Source organism: Copadichromis virginalis, linkage group LG5 (assembly GCF_057382275.1).
Source record: "Copadichromis virginalis isolate Kocher_CV1m ecotype Utaka linkage group LG5, C_Virginalis_male_GT1.1, whole genome shotgun sequence".
NCBI classification, from domain to species: Eukaryota; Metazoa; Chordata; class Actinopteri; order Cichliformes; family Cichlidae; genus Copadichromis; species Copadichromis virginalis.
The window spans coordinates 12,999,924-13,017,227 of NC_140622.1; the positions used below are offsets into that span (position 1 = coordinate 12,999,924).

The window sequence follows — 17,304 nt, forward strand, 5'->3', positions numbered from 1 at the left end:
TAGACATCATTTAAAGGTTATGTGGGCTGTAAAATGAAACTCCATTTTCATTCTTTTATTTTCTCTCTGCTTACTGTGTAGTTACACAGTAATATGCCTATAAATTAGAGGAGTTCTCTTTTCAGTGTGATTACAAAGCAAATGTTAGGTAAGGAGACTGTAACCTTATTAGTAAAATGTGTTTATGGATTAAATTGTCTTGGCCATCGATTTAATATTTTACATCCCCCAAAGTACTCTAATAAAATGGAATAAAATGTTACTACTCTTTTCATTAGGTGACATAGACAGTTGTTATGAATGCATTTAAAAATCAATTATTGCTTCAGTAAATATCACTGATATGACCAGATAGAAGGCAAATATTAAAAAGCTAAATAGATTTTATTAGAGATGCAGTGAAGCTGGTACAATAGAAGAGCCTGTTTTACTTTTACAATGCAAATCTCGTGAGCGTTATCACTTTAGTGCAGTTATGCTGCCAGCTAGGCTGCTGAGTATTTCAGTATTGCAATCTTCTGTGCCTGCTTTGTGTGAATGTTACCGGAATACATCTCAGTGCAGTGATGGAGGAGATATGCTTTAAGTTGCTTGTGGTTTCTGAATTCTTGCCAGTGTTGCGGAGACACAGCCATCCAAACCTGTGGCCTCTCCCCTCAGTCATGTTCTCATTGGAGAGGAAGGATATACCCCACTTCCTAAAGCTCCACCCTGGCCCATGCTCTGTAGAGGAAGAGGGAGAAAATAAAACGAAGGGCCAAAAAACTCCTAGTGAAACCTTAGGGTGGGAACTAGCATGACCCTAACCCTCTATTTTGGAGAAGACAAAATGTACTTTTTTGGGGGGGAAATAGTTTTTGAAATGTCATTTAGAATGATTATTTTCTTGTCTTCTTGTTGCCAAGACCAGGGAGAACGATTAAACAATACATATCTGGATTGAATTGAAGGTTACTTTTAGGGTTGGGGTCATCACAGATGATGACTTGGACCTCAGAGGGGTCGAAGTCCTCATTCAAACAAAACTTGCCACAAATAAAGAGGTCAGGAAATCACTGATGCAGTTTTCATTTGTTGACTAAATGACTTCTGTAGTAACTCTGGGCCTTAACTTGTTCTGTCAAAAACTAGAATACTAGGAGCATTAAGGATGTTAAAGCAGAAAGAAAACTACATTTCCTGTTCTGTTGAAGGCATTTGAATGGGAAATCAATGAGACTTCTTTGGGGTTGTGATATATTTTCTGCCCTACAGTGACATAAGAGTAACACGTGACAAAGTGGTGAAGCGCACCTCTTTCTTGTCGTTTATGGACTGCTGGTCAATAGGTTTAAGAAAAAAAAAAGTATGTTCTCTGTTCTGCATTTTCTTCTATTTTATGTTTAGTTTTATGTTTTGCAAGAGTTGTTTGTCACTTAATTCACTTCTGTGAGGAAACAGTAACTGCTAAAGGACTGGATGTTGTCATTACTATGTACAGTGTCTCCTTCAGGCATGCAAAGGACAACGGGGATGGAGGAACAGTAGAAATGGCAGAGCAGGAAGCATACCGAGGAGGCCAGGAAATAGGAAGTACAAGCAGGAATAAAAGCAGCTGAAGTAGTCAGAGGGAAATTCTGTCTCATGGTCTTAAGGATTCCCGTAATTCCTCTGGAGTCCTTGAAAGAAACCTAGAATTAGCCTCTCCCAAATATCCGTTAAAAGCAATATATCAGCGTTGCTATCAACACTACACAGATGCACACCAAGAAAGATGACAGATTTTCCAGATGCTAGAACAAATAGCAATAAGCTACTTGTTCCAAACCTATCCCCAAGGTAAAGTCTACTACTAAGGTATAGATGTCTCAACTCAAGCAAGCAAGAGTCGAAATGAAAGTAAAAGAATTACAGAGAAAGAGAGACCCCTCTCCCATGTTTGTACATTGTTAGTTTCTTAGCTTAAGATAAACTGGAGAAGCAGTGACATCAAAAACTCACTAGCATAATATATTTCATGTGATTCATTTCCTGTGTACTTCCAATTTTCTGTAAAGACAAGATAATGAAACTAATCATCTACTGACTGAAGCTTTAAATTTAGTGTAAGGAGGAGTGTGGTACACTATATATAATGAAAAGTAACAGTCCCTTTAAAATCTAACAAAACAACAGTAAATAAATAATAACATAGTGCTAAATACACCCAAACCAGTGGAGTGGCTGTGTTTAATGAGTTGAGTTACATTTCACTGAGCACAGCTGTATGCCTTTTGCTTTAAAGTCACCTTATAGTTATTGCTTTCAATGTTTAGCTCTCCCTCCAGTGCAGAAATAACTCTATTGGATAAAATTGGGAGGTTAAATGAAAAGAAAGAAGAAAAAAAAGAAAGCAAAATCACAACAACAACAAAACACCATGTGCTGCAAGGTCAGAGCGAGTCCCCCTCCCACGTAGGCAGGAAGTGTCAAGCACAAATTGTCTGTGGGCGCTGCCCATCAGCAACAGGAAGAACAAAGTGCAAACCAGCAATGACGCCACACTCCTCACATCATAGGATGATGGATTATTTTATTTGAACACCTTGGAGACAGTACAGCCACCCTGAACTTTCTATTTCACTTCACAATGGTGGCAACAATGCTAGCCTAAAATTAAGAGCTGTTTCCATACTGTTCAAAAAAGGAGTAGGATCCTGTAATTACTTTTAAAGTATACATTTAGTGGGCTTTTAATCTTCTAAATTGTCATTATAAGGCAAATTTTAGATGAGCTCTGTATCTTTCCACTTCTCCTGCCACACTAAGGACATCTCGACAGACCAAAAATCCATTGACCCAACCATAAAAACAGCAAGGGTTCATTTTCACAGCAAATATCTACTCGCAGAGCATCCTGGTAATAGCCAAGTGAAAACACTCCAGACAGCTTCAGTCAAAGGTAATCCATCATACGCTGAATAAATCTTGTATCACGTGCAGCACATTTCCTGGCTACATTTCCTACTTTAAAACAGAAAAGTGTGCAGGGTGGATTTTCTTTAATGTGAATGTATTCACACTTGGCAACCATTTAGATGCACATCAGCAAAATATACTGTACTAGATGTATGGCTATGAAGATAACTCATAGCACCCACAGGCACAAAAACACACCCACACTTGCTGGCATCCCACAGTATAGCAGGACAACACTGTTTTGTTGAGTGTATATAGAGTCTAATTATATTGTGAGCAGTGGCGATAAATCACTGGCGTCTTAATCAAAGCACTAGAACAGAGAGAGTCATCAATCACCTACAACAGCACAACACAACATCAGCCTGAAGCCTCTCCTTGTCTTCTTGGCTGGCAGCCCTGCTTTGCGCCTAACTAGGGCCATATCGCTGTGACACATTATCATTAGCACAATCAACTCTACTTTGGATGTCCTGACAGAAAGCAATCAGATGGCAAATGGATATGAGATATATGGAGCTATAAAGCTGACAAACTCTGATTCCCATGTCACTGCATGCAGAGGAGAAAGCAAAAGATCTCTTTCCCTGTTTCCCTCCTCTGAGGTTCTTCTTCCGAGCAAGGTGTCATTGTTTTGATAGCCTGCCACGATCTAGTGAAGGCCTGCTTAATTCTGATCTCTTCGGTCTTTGCATGAACCTTAACTGCAGTTGGCTGTGATGGATCGCCAAGAGTAGGGTCACCTCAAAAGCACAGTAGTGACATTCAAAATGTCCCAGCTTAAGGTGGGGGAGTGACAGATGGCATTTCAATGGAATCTATAAAAATGTGTCAGCACCAGAAGATTTTGACTTTGCCCTACTTTTCAACTAGTGTACATCTAAAATAACAATACAGGGAAAGCCAACAGAGCTGACACTGCTGCAGTCTGGAGCATACCTAACACCTTAATAAAGTGCCCAGGAGCAAGAGTGTGATTGAGACCCACGGCAATGGGTTTCAGTCATAACCAAACTGGTTTTCAAGTGTCTTCTGGGATTGTATTTCCTTTTTTTGATGAAATGTTATCACATCATTCTGCTGTTTAACATGAGAGCATGTCCGAGGTTAAATGAAAGAGGACAAGGCGGATAGCACAAATCGAGAGAGAGAGAAGGGCTGAGATGGTGGGCAGTCAGCTATGAAGGACATGGCCACAGCAGTTATTTTTAGTAATCAGTTTTCAGAGGCTGTCATTCGGAACACCTCATTAAAAATCAGTTTGTTAAAAAACCCTCCAAAAAACACCACCACATTCAAATCAAAGAAACTCTGAGGCTCGTGTCCTGCGCACATATGAGCACACACCCCAGCATCAAATATTATGAGCTCATAAGGTTATCAGCTATCAGCGCATACATTAGCAGACTGCTGGTGACCTCTGTAGGAGACACCTTTTCCACATTTGCTTTAATTTTAGAGGCGGTGTAGACAGGTGGATTAATTATGTCCACAAACCCACAGGCACCACTCTTAAAATGCAAAGAGGCCAATCCAAGGTTTATTAATCATTCGATAATAAGAGATTCATTAACACGATTTGGATACATTAAATCAGATGCTTAAGGTAGATGCCCTTAAGTAACATAATACCAAGATTTAAATTTCCTGTCTCATCACTGCAGAGTGGAAAACAACGCAAAGCAACAAATTAATTACTTTTTATGTAGGGTAGTAGAAATGCAGAAGAAAGGGTGCTGTATATTTTAGGACTTTATTCTCATTCAGTTACTTTGCATCCACTGCAGACGATAAGATTAATTCATCAGATAGTTTTATCCCATTCGAGCAGGCCATTTCGCTCTTTAATGCTCATTAACTGGTTTTATAGATGATTGCTAGTTGCAGGGCTAAAGCACATAAACCGGAGCAATTATCAGGTAATTACTAGTATAGACTTTATTTAACTCTCAATGCCATTGTTAACCTCCAGTGCCCCACGGTGATTTAGAAAAGTTACACTAAGATTGCATGAAAAGTATCAGCATTCGAACAACTGTGCTAAATACGATCGCTAAAAATTGATTTCAGTGATATACAGCGACGAGAGTCTAAAGTAAGTGTGCACAAATATACTTCTTTAATCATTTGGCACTAACAAAAATAACTTGTTTTATAAATGAATGAAAAAAAGATTCATACTGGATACTTCACTGTGGTCCAGTGTTATAAAAGCTTTAAATCATTATCCTGTTAAGCGATAGAGCCCTCTAGCTGTATGTTTCTCCCTATATGTGTCTCAATAATCTCCTGATTTTATCCTGCAAGGTGCCCTATGGCACACACAGCAAAGCATCCCCATAAGACAACTGAGCCGCCTCATAGATCACAGAGGGCAGGGCGTGATGCTCCTTAAAAGCTTAATTCTCTCCTGTGAACATGATGACACTTACTTTTTGTTTCTTCTGTTTGAAAAGCAGCTGCTCAGTAAGGATTATAGAAAAGTAGAGTTTTTGTAATGTCTCCCTTTCAAAAGTGGGCTTTTCCTGTTGTATTCAGAAAGGGGCGCACAGTACAGTCAGGGTGTTTTGATTTTGGAGGTCAAGTAGTGTATGTTTTGAAGTTTTTGTTGTATTTTTTTCCTGTGTCAAATAGGCTACAGCCACATCTAAGGAGTTTAAATATGGTCCCATAAACTTCAATGTCATACAGAGATCAGATGTTAGCAGAAGAAATTGCAGCCTTTACCAAGACCATGCATGGCAATTATTTTCTTCCTTTTCTCTTGTTTTGTTTCTTGTCTCTGTTCACTCTGGTGAACACAAGAGCATAAACATTTTTTAAATTTTAAATAGCCTGAACGACACAACACAAGATTGAGAATCCCTGTATTACAAAGCAAAGGCAATAACCTGCGTGAAATGTCACATTTCACGACATATTTGTGGAATACCCATAAGCATTTAATGCTAACAGTTTTTTTTTGTTTCCTTGCATGCCCAGTTGACAATATGATAGTGTTTAGCACAGATGTTTTAATTTCAACACTTATCAGGATGAACTGAGGACCACTTCAGTAAGGTATACGGTGTAAGGGTACTGTATTGAACCAATATGGACAGTATTGATACCAGTACTGGCATTGGTTTCAAATCGATGCTAGGTGATAGGATCGATACTTTGTTTTTATCAGTATGTATTATAAATGAATGAATGATGTCAAATAATTTTTTTGGAGGGGGGTGAAAATATATAAACATGCACTATTAAAAACGTCTGAATCGTTTTGTGTTGACTGTCGCATCTATTTTATTTATAGCCTATTGCACATGTAAACAACAGATGATGAAAGCTTGAAAAGCTGAAAGGTGTGTTTTGTTACATTTACTAATTATTGTGAACAGTAAAAACATTACAGTGGTTGATGGTCATTAAAATGTGTTCAGAATTTGAAAATGAATAATTCATCTCATAAATCATGGCACACTGCCCCCCGACCCGCTCTACTTAAGCAGCGGTATTGCAAACACTGGCCCTTGATTTACTTGGTACTGGATCAATACTAAAATGTGCAGTATTGCCCAGCAATACAAGTTTGCGCTTGAAAACTGGTGACTTGTAAAGCCGTAAGGTAAATGCTACCATCTGTTGGAACTTCGATGTAATTTCCGCCTTTATGACCGACTGTTGACAATGCAACCTTCATGATAATGGGAATATTGAAATTCCACCTAAATAATAAAATTACAACTAATTTATCTTATATAGATTATATGCTCTACAGCCTCTAGCTGCGGGACACATTAATTCTAAAACTGTAAACCAGAACATTGTCAACAGAGACTTTTATCCGACAGTAACGCTATTGTTGGCTGACAGATTTCTTGTTTACTACTGCTAAATTGGACATTTGAAGTTACTCAAAGATGGCGGAGACGGACGAGCCGTAAGTAGCTGCCGAAGAAACAAGCAAGAAACCCCGAAAGATGCTTTCAAGTCACCTTAATCTGCGAAAGCACAGCATGAATCAACCTTCTTTTATTCTCTCTTTTTAGGGAGAAGAAAAGAAGGAGAGTAGTGGAGCTGACTGAGAAGTTAGTGATCAATTGGTAGAACTGGCGCAAGGTTTGAGGTTAACATTAGGAGGAAGGTTAACATTAGCTAGACGAAGAGCTAAGCTAATGCTGGTTGTAAATGAAACTTGTGAGTAGCTAGTTGACAGAAATATCCTGCCTAGTTGACAGTGAATAACTAACACGTCTGTATAGTGAATTAGTAGTGGTATTATTAATCTCTGTGCGAAGTTTGAGGTTTGTTGTACCTCCTCACTGTTGACATGTTAGCTATTCACTTAGCTTAGCTGCCGGCAGGCTGGGAGCTATTCAGGCAAGAGATATTACCCAAAATTCAGTGGGTCAGAAACGCCCACCCGTGAGACAGGCAGTTTTACTAAGATGTTTAAAGGGGACAAATTATGCTCACTTCCAACTCTTTGCTGACTCTTTTTAATCTTGGACTCTTTTCAAGAAGTTCATATTTTTTTCATCTTATATTGGACCTTGGTGTAGCCCAGGCATTCTGTCCAAAGCCCTATAATCACTTTCAGCTAGCGCCCTTTAAGGGAGCTTTCATCTGATTGGCTGCTCTTCACAACTAGAAAGTTTTAACTTGAGGTCGGTGGGGCTTTTGTGGTCACGGCCAAAGTTGTGTGCCTGAGATGACCATATAAGTAGAAACAAGCTTTTGAAACTGAAAGCTTTTGGCTCAAAGATTTGGCCATGTTTAATGTGAGCATCCGCTGTTGCAACAACTATGAAACTGCATAATAGAGCCGCTTTAAAAGAGTCGTATGTGAGAGAACCGAGGTTGATGTAGAGTAGAGTAGACATTAAAACATAAGGTAATGATGCCTACTTAGTTTCTTAAAAGTCATTTAATTTTCTGCTGTAAATAGCGCTCTTCCTGTTAACATTAATCACAACATTGAGCATAGGATTTGGTTCTTTTCCATGCTGTACAATTTAAGTAGCGATAAACATTTTTATGTTATGGGGCCATATGTTGCCATGCATGCACTATTTAACATTTTTGTCAGAGATACTGTTGATAATGCATCCTAAACATGAATGTCATCCTTAGGATGTTGGTGGATGGAGACACTGGAAGCACCTCTGACTGGGATGACCGTTGGAACCATATCAAGAAGTTTTTGGAAAGATCAGGTCCATTCATGCATCCTGACTTTGAACCCAGCACAGAGGTAATATTTGCAGTGAGGAATCTGATACAGATATGTCATTTTTTCTGTCCTGTGGCATATTTGATATCTCTGATATGAAATGTATTCTCCTATTTTAGTCCTTGCAGTTTATGTTAGAAACCTGCAAAATCTTAGTCATTGGTGCTGGTGGTTTGGGATGCGAGCTGCTAAAAAACCTGGTATTATTATTATTATTATTATCATTATTATTATTATTATTATTATCATTTAAATGGTATAATTATAATTTCAGTGAATAGTTCGTATTTAATTTTCATCTTTTTGTTCATCTTGTGGCTCAGGCCTTATCAGGCTTTCGCAACATTCATGTTGTTGACATGGACACCATTGATGTTTCCAACCTAAATCGACAGTTCCTCTTCAGGTGAGTAGAATCAGTCAGTTCTGTGTAAAGGCTGATCCTTACTGTGTTACGTTTTATCTTTGATTTTCATGTGTCTGTAATTTTCACTAGAGCTAAAGATGTAGGTCGACCCAAGGCGGATGTTGCTGCTGACTTTATAAACAGCCGTGTGCCTGGATGCTGTGTAATCCCGTATCCTTTTGATTGAGCATCTATTCTGAGAGTTCAAATGCTTTATCACGTTCACATGGCTAAAATTTTAACGTACAGTCATTGTGGACAAAATGTGAAGAATGTTCAGATATTACAGTTTAAGAATGCAAAGACACCATACTACTTTTCTGTGATGCGAACAATATGAAGTGAATATTGTGTTAAAACCCAAACCTTTCCTAAATGTTTTGTGCAGCTATTTTAAAAAGATTCAAGACTTAGATGAAACATTCTACAGACGTAAGTATCAACAGGGCAATCCATTACTGGCTTTTGTAATGTCTGAATGGATTTGCTCACTTGAGATTAATTTTGTTTCACATTAAATATCTCACTGCAGTTTAATTTATTTTTTTAAGTGTGTGCAACTTACTCTAAATGAAAAGCCATTGCACCCCTTAATAGAATAGAGAAACATACTTCACATGTCCACTTTCCTGTGATGTAAACCTGCTTCTTAATGATCTCACTTGCCATTAGCAATTTACTTGTTAACTATAGTTACTTGAAAAAGAAAGTTTTCACAGGACCCCACAAAATCCTATAAAAGTCCTTTGTGATATTCTTAAAAACCCAAGGGCTACAGCAATGTTCCCTCTAATTTTTCATGTGTCTGAGCAAACACACAAACTCCCTGAGCGGTCCCTTGGACCACTGTGAGCAACATTAGACATCTGCACTGTGGTCACGCCAGCATCAGATCCATCCAAGTTACATGGTTTATTAAAATAATCAAATTACAGCATTTATGTTAGACTACTTTTAATTAACCTCTTTAGCCCACTTACAATGAAAAAATTTAAAAAAGTCTTGTTCATGACCTGTGCAGCATGTTAACACTATTGGAAGTAAAAATAACTTGATCTCCAATTATGAAAACAAAACTTTCTTCTTTCTTTTTTTCTTTTTTTTTTATAAAGCTCTGACTTGTATTATGAGTATGAGTCTGTGGTCTGGGAGAGAGTCCTGTAACTCTGTCTGTAGAATACAGTATATAATGACCAATGTTGCGCAATTAATTATATAGTTACTTCTTTAAAAAAGTAACTGAGTTTTGCAAACAAAGTTTTTTTTACAGCTGTTTACCTAAAATTGCAGCCAGGGTGTTTTTTTTTTTTTTTTTTAAATAAACATTTCAAAGTATTTACAGCAGCGGTCCCCGGGCCTCGGACCGGTACTGGTCCGTGAGTCGTTTGGACCGGGCCGCAAGAGTTGAGGCTCAGGTGTGAAATGTATGGTTTTCAGGATTTTTATCGGTTTTTAGAATTATTTTGTTATCGTTTTTATCGTTAACTCGGTTTTCCTGGGTCTTTTCACATGTGTTATGAATAAATCTTCTTTTTTTCGGTACCGGTACTATTTTTATTTTGTTGTATTTATCCGCGACGCTTTAAAGGCTGGTCCGTGAAAATATTGTGGGGCATGAACCGGTCCGTGGCGCGAAAAAGGTTGGGGACCGCTGATTTACAGAACAATCAGCTGTTCTGCATCAAATTTGATGCCACACAAATTATTTGTGCCACTCCAAAAAATAATTTCTGCCCACTATGAGATAAAGGAGAACAACAGCCTGATACCTGCAGGCCTGACAACAGGAGATGTATCACTCCTGTAACACCTGTAACATTCAGCAGTCGCCTCATTGTTCTGACACACACAACAAAACTATTGACTACTTATCATGTATCTTATATATGTACAATATAAGAGTGTATGCATATTACTGAATGTGTATACTAATATGTATATCTACTTGTGTATATATGTGTGTGTGTGTGTGTATACATATTTTAAAAATTAAATAGAGTAAACGATAAAATAAAATGTATAAAATATACAGAGGTTGGTAGTTGGATATTGTGCAAAACAAGTGGCATTAATGTACAGTGTGGAGTGCATAATGTTGAAGTTCCAGTAGTGAAGCTGAGGTGTCTATGACGTGTTCAGCAGTCTGATGGCCTGGTGGAAAAAGCTGTCTCTCAGTCTGCTGGTACGGGACCGGATGCTGCAGAACCTCCTTCCTGATGGAAGTAGTCTGAACAGTTTATGGCTGGGGTGACTGGAGTCCTTGATGATCCTCCCCGCTTTCCTCAGGCACCGCTTCCTGTAGATGTCTTGGAGGGAGGGAAGCTCACCTCCAATTATCCGTTCAGAGCACCGCACTACTCTCTGGAGAGCTTTGCAGTTGTAGGCGGTGCTGTTGCCATACCAGGTGGTGATGCATCCAGTGAGGATGCTCTCAATGGCACAGTGATAGAAGGTCCTGAGGATGCGGGGGCTCATGCCGAATCTTTTCGGTCTCCTGAGAAAGAAGAGGCGCTGCTGCGCCTTCTTCACTGTTTTGTTTGTGTGTACTGACCACGTAAGATCCTCAGCCAGATGTACACCAAGGAAGCGGAAGCTGCTCACTCTCTCCACAGCAGCGCCGGTGATGGGGGTGGTGTACTTCGCTGCACCTCTGGAAGTCCAATATCAACTCCTTTGTCTTTGTGACGTTGAGGGTGAGATGGTTGTCTTGACACCAGTGGGTCAGGGCACTGACCTCCTCCCTGTAGGCCGTCTCATTACCTTTGGTGATAAGACCCACCACTGTAGTGTTGTCTGCAAACTTCACAATGATGTTGGAGTTGCTAGTGGCCGTGCAGTCGTAGGTGTAGAGTGAGTACAGGAGAGGGCTCAGTACACACCCCTGTGGAGCACCAGTGTGATGGGGGATGAGGTGAAATGCCCAGTCTGACCACTTGGCGTCTGTCAGACAGGAAGTTAAGGATCCAGTTGCAGAGGGAGCTGCTCAGTCCTAGATCCTGCAGTTTCCTGTCCAGCTTCGAGGGAACGATGGTGTTGAATGCTGAGCTGTAATCTACAAACAGCATTCTCACATACGTGTCTCTCTTCTCCAGGTGTGAGAGGGCAGTATGTAGTGTCAGGGCTATGGCATCATCAGTGGACCTGTTGTGGCGGTATGCAAATTGTAGATGGTCCAGTGAGTCGGGTAGTTCAGAGTAGTTAGTTTTTCACAGAACTCTATAGAATCCATAAACTTGATACACCACTTTTTGATACCTCCACTTTTTTGACATTTTCTTCACAAAATTTGAATTAAAAAAACCAATTAGATTAGAAAACATAGAAAATTGGATTTGACTTTGTCCCTCTTTCTATCTTTACCTAGAATTCCATATAATTGTGTGTGGATTGGACTCTATTGTGGCGAGGAGGTGGATGAATGGTATGCTGGTAAGTTAAATCTCTTTATTGTGATCTTTAACATGATCTGTTTAGCTTTGCACAGTTGAAAAATGACTGGATTTCTATCTGTAAGATAATGCTAGCTAAAAGGAACATATTCTAAATGTAAACTCCGTGTTTCTGTTTTTTTTGTAGCTATCTTTGCTGGTGTATGAAGATGGTGTCTTAGATCCATCATCCATCATCCCTCTGATTGATGGTGGGACTGAAGGCTTTAAAGGCAATGCCAGAGTCATTTTCCCTGGCATGACAGCCTGCATTGACTGCACCCTTGAGCTTTACCCTCCCCAGGTAAGGTAGCAGATGTTTGTCTAAAATAATGATCATAGCCATGAGTTAATTATCTTTCAGAACCAGATCCCAGTCAGTTTTTCAGTGCTAAACCCAATCTGTGTCTGTAGATCAACTTCCCCATGTGTACAATAGCCTCAATGCCTCGTCTGCCAGAACATTGCATTGAGTACGTGCGAATATTACTATGGCCAAAAGAGATGCCCTTTGGAGGTAGGAAGTCACACCATATTACCGGTATATTTTTTTTCAATAATAATTACAATTATGAGGTAGTCAAACATTTGAACAGAAAGTATGTTTCAATTTTTGTTTATTTTATTATTATTTTTTGTTTGTTTTGATGTGGATTAGATGACGTGTCTCTGGATGGAGATGACCCAGAACACATCCAGTGGGTGTACCAGAAATCTCTGGAGAGGGCAGCAGAGTTCAGCATAACAGGAGTCACATATAGACTAACACAGGGTGAGCTTGCATAAATAGCATTTCTGTGGCCATGAGGTGACTGTTACTTTTCTAGCTACTCCTGTGGAAGATGAGCCAAGTAATATAAAACACAGCAAGTTGATGGTGCTTTCAAACTCTTATCTTATTTTGTGTCAGTAAAACATTAAAACACTCCCTAAAGTTCATTCAGATCAGATGCTTTGTACAGCTTTTCTTTCTTTTGCCCAAACTGCATTTTCCTCTTTGTTTTCTTTCATGATTAGAGATATAAAAAACTAATTGGCTTTAAATGTTTCAGGGGTTGTTAAGAGGATAATCCCTGCTGTAGCATCCACAAATGCTGCCATTGCTGGTAAGTAGCTAACACTGAATAAATGTAAGACCTGTGGACCTGATTCCTCTATGAACGATTATAAAAGTTAATCATTCACTCGTAGTGCTCTGTAAATAGCATTCGTTTTTTCTCTGCTTTATTCGATGCAGCTGCTTGTGCAACTGAGGTTTTCAAAATAGCATCAAGGTGAGTTTGCAGGTTGTTTGCCACATGTCAAAATGTGTTTAAAAACTGAATGCATATTTCACAGTTTCTAATAACATTGCTATTACCTTTTTGCATGCAGTGCATATTTACCTCTGAATAATTACATGGTCTTCAATGATGTTGACGGCCTGTACACCTACACCTTTGAAGCCGAAAGGAAGGTTTGTGTCTGACTCGCATCTGTTAGTTCATGACAGACTTGCCTGTTTGGATAATGCGTGCATGTTTGTGGTTATTACTCTTATTACAGGAAAACTGTTCAGCTTGCAGCCAAGTACCTTCGGACCTACACTTTTCGCCATCTTCCAAACTCCAGGAGGTGTTGGACTACCTGACCGAGAGCACCTCCATGTACGTTTACCTCACTTACTGTGATGTCCTAATATTAGTTCCCACCTTGTTTGTATCACACTACCAGCTATATTCAATTTACTTTATGTTGCAATGCTTCCAACAACCAAATACAATGGATTTTTTTCAGACAAATGAAATCACCTGCCATAACAACAACGATGGATGGAAAGAATAAGACTTTATATTTACAGGTAATTAACCTCCCATTTAGTACAGTTTTGTATTCTAGTTCAATCTTTGAGCAATTTGAGGTGTTTTCTGGAGAAGTTCAAGTTTTGGTTGTAGCTGAAGTATTTTGTTTTACAGTCGGTTGCTTCCATTGAACAGAGGACGCGGCCTAATCTGGCCAAAACCCTGAAGGGTGTGTTGGTTTATTTACTGAGAATGTTTCCACATTGGTCAGATGAGTTCACTGTGAATGTGCTGACTCACTTATGTTATGAACATGTTTTCCAGAGCTGGGGCTGGCTGACGGACAAGAGCTGGCTGTAGCTGATGTCACCACACCTCAGACTGTGTTGTTCAAACTCTGCTTTACCTCATGAGACAGAATCAAGCACCTCTGCAACTCATCTAAAAGCTACAACAGTTTACTGCTTATTCAGTCAAAATGTCAACCATTATAACCTATTTAACTGTTCCAGTACAAGTATTGACTAAAGTTAACATTTTCCACTGAAAAGCCAAATCTTAGTTCAAACTTGGTTATGTTTTGGTGAATAATTGATGTCAGATTTCTGCATTAATATTTTGCTGGAGCCTATAGCATGTTCTGTGCAATGACAGATGCAAGGGTTATTGTTTTAAGATTACTTTGTACTTGTTTTACAAATGAATATTTATTTATTTCAACTCATTTTTTAGATGTTTAGCCACGGAAGTGGTAAAACACATCGACAATGATGATGTGTGAACTGGAATAAAATCTTTTTTTTTGTTTGTTTTATTAAGTTTGTGTGAACTTAATGTGTGGCAGGAAGAGGAAAGACAAGTGGGGTTTTTTGTGATTTATTAATTAATTATGCAGTAATTCACACATCTATGTTCCTGAGGAAATACATTTTATACATTCATTTTAATATCTTCTATTCATTTAGACATTAAATTTGACTCTTGTTTGATAACTTAAAAGGAAAATGAAAAGAATAATTATAAACAAATATTTGTAAATGAACTATTAATCTATTAAATAAAAATCTTTTTTTTTTAAAGAAAAACTGATTTTCAAAATCTTGAAAAAAAAGGAAAATAATGGATTCAAAATTTGAATTGGTAAAACCATATAAAACCACCTTTCCTCCACTTTTTTGATTTAGTGTCCTTTTCGTTCTAGGATCAAGGTCAGTCACTGCCAAAGGTTCTTTTATTCATATTAACATATATTTTTAACAGTAGTGATTGCCTTTCACAATTACAAATATAATTCATTGGTATTTTCAGTGGTTCACCAGTTTGTGTGTGTGTGGAGGTAGTCATATTGGAGAGAACACAAATGATCAGTGAGAACATTATCAGGTACCAGTACCTCTGAAATGGGAACAAAAGTGCTCAAAACACATAAATTCCCTGCTGTGACATTGCTGTAGGGTCAGTGAGTGACTGTTTCAAAAATAAAATAATAATAATGGATTGGATTTATATAGCACTTTTCAAGGCACCCAAAGCGCTTTACAATGCCACTATTCATTCACACACTGGTGGAGGTAAGCTACAGATGTAGCCACAGCTGCCCTGGGGCAGACTGACAGAAGCGAGGCTGCTATATCGTGCCATCGGCCCCTCTGGCCAACACCAGTAGGGTAAAGTGTCTTGCCCAAAGACACAACGACCAGGACAGGGAGCCCGGGGATCGAACTGGCGACCTTCCGGTTACAGATACGCTTCCCAACCCCCTGAGCCACGGTCGCCCCAATAAAACAATGCCCCCTTAGAATTTTGTAATTCTGATCTCAGTGACTACTATAACTTTATAATGGGACAGCAGCATATCTGCTAGAGATTAAAACTGATCTCAGAGGTTGACCTCAACCCCCTAGAGGTAAGACCACTTTGCTGATAGGATAGAACTATTGTTACCACACTATAAAAAACGACAACAACAAAAATCCAGTTCAAGGTCATAAATGAATGTGAAGGCTTTTTTTGTATTATTTAGAGTTATTTTTCTGTATTTCTTAACTACTAAAATTAATTGTTGGAGCAAGAACCCCAAAAGAGGGGAGGGGGGCATTTACATTGTAGATTCTCTTTAAAGGCATCAAAATTATGTAATAAACAAAAAAATGTGATATAACCCAAAACATGCTTTGTATTTTAGATTGTTCAGAACAGCCACCTTTTGCTTTGATTACTGCTTTGCACACTCTTGGCATTCTCTCACTGAGCTTCATGAGGCAGTCACCTGAAATGGTTTTCCAACGGTCTTGAAGGAGTCTCAAGGTGCTGAGCACTTGTCAGCCCTTTTGCCTTCACTCTGCTGTCCATCTCATCCCAAACCATCTCAATTGGGTTTAGGTCACGGGACTGTGGAGGCCAGCCCATCTAGCAGAGCACTCCATCACTCTCCTTCTTGGTCAGTTAACCCTTACAGAGCATGGAGGTTGTATTTATATTCCACTACTGTTTTGAAATCTCGCAACTCAAATCTCATCTATATTGTCCTAGTAAGGCTACCAGAGGGGGCGACCATGGGAGGACTCTTTAGGACAGGCTATGCTACAGAGTATTGCTATAGCCATGTACGCTCCTGCTACGGTTCAATAAAGCAAGTGGTGTTGAAGATACCCCATGTCTTATTACTTCATATCATGACAGCTACTATACGTCATTAACCTTTCTCTTCTATAACTAATAGGGTGTGGTTTGTCCTGTCTCTGTATGTTTTCCTTTTTCACATCTTGTTCCATTAACAGCCCCAGTTGGACCCAGCAGAAGGCTGCCCCTCCCTGAGCCTGGTTGTGCAGGAGGTTTCTTCCTGTTAAACTGAGGTTTTTCTTCCCTGGTCTTGTTAATTGCTTGCTCACAGGGGATCATTTGATTGTTGGAGCTTTTGTCTTGAGAACTGTAGTTGGAAATTATTGGCTATATGTGGTTTATATAAAAAACTGAATAAAATTTAAGTTAATTTGAACATAACTTGTAACCGAACTTCAGTTGTCTAATCCAATAGACATACAGCACGATAAAATAAATAAGATGCTACAAAATCAACCAAATATTCAGTTGAGGACTGACTATTTTGAGTCTCCTTTCTGATTCGTTTTCTTGATTGTGGATTATAACCTGTTCATTTGACTGATTATACAATTTGCCATGTCTTTACTTGTCCAGGTCTGAATATAACACTGGTGTCAATGTTTTGGTGTGGTAGCATCTCCAGTGATACGATGAAAAAAGAAATACTTCAAAATCAAGAGGAAAAATTGGAGAAGCACTAATGTTAGGGGTTTTGTTACTATCTAAATTCTCCTGTCCTCTTTTTCTGGCATGCTGAAGCGTCCTCCGTCTGACTATGAACCTATACGTAACCAAATGTATCCCGTAGCATGACAGTAAATCTCTTTTCCTAAACTGCAGGGATCAGGCTCAACAAAACCATGCACCTTCTTCCTGTTAGGCGTTAGCTGTGTTAGCTGTGTTAGCTGCTCAATTAAAAAAAAAGAAAAT

At 38.9% G+C, this 17,304-nt stretch overlaps 1 protein-coding gene across 5 annotated transcripts; it reads left to right on the forward strand.

Annotated features, from left to right (window-relative positions):
* The first annotated feature begins 6,796 nt into the window (after positions 1–6,796).
* Positions 6,797–14,588, forward strand: uba3 (ubiquitin-like modifier activating enzyme 3). Of its 5 annotated transcripts, XM_085456026.1 has the most exons (19): positions 6,822–6,862; positions 6,972–7,010; positions 8,056–8,176; positions 8,275–8,355; positions 8,479–8,561; positions 8,652–8,732; positions 8,950–8,993; positions 11,654–11,713; positions 11,926–11,990; positions 12,138–12,293; positions 12,404–12,506; positions 12,648–12,761; positions 13,042–13,095; positions 13,227–13,263; positions 13,364–13,445; positions 13,535–13,635; positions 13,766–13,829; positions 13,945–13,999; positions 14,095–14,588. In XM_085456026.1, exons 1-19 carry the CDS (start codon positions 6,843–6,845, stop codon positions 14,181–14,183), a joined length of 1,449 nt encoding a protein of 482 aa, XP_085312152.1. In that variant the 5' UTR covers positions 6,822–6,842; the 3' UTR covers positions 14,184–14,588. The 5 variants fall into 5 exon arrangements, with proteins under 5 accessions (XP_085312153.1, XP_085312156.1, XP_085312152.1 ...); XM_085456027.1 differs by lacking the exon at positions 6,972–7,010 and having other exon boundaries at positions 6,797–6,862; XM_085456028.1 differs by lacking the exon at positions 11,654–11,713 and having other exon boundaries at positions 6,823–6,862.
* Positions 14,589–17,304: the final 2,716 nt, after the last annotated feature.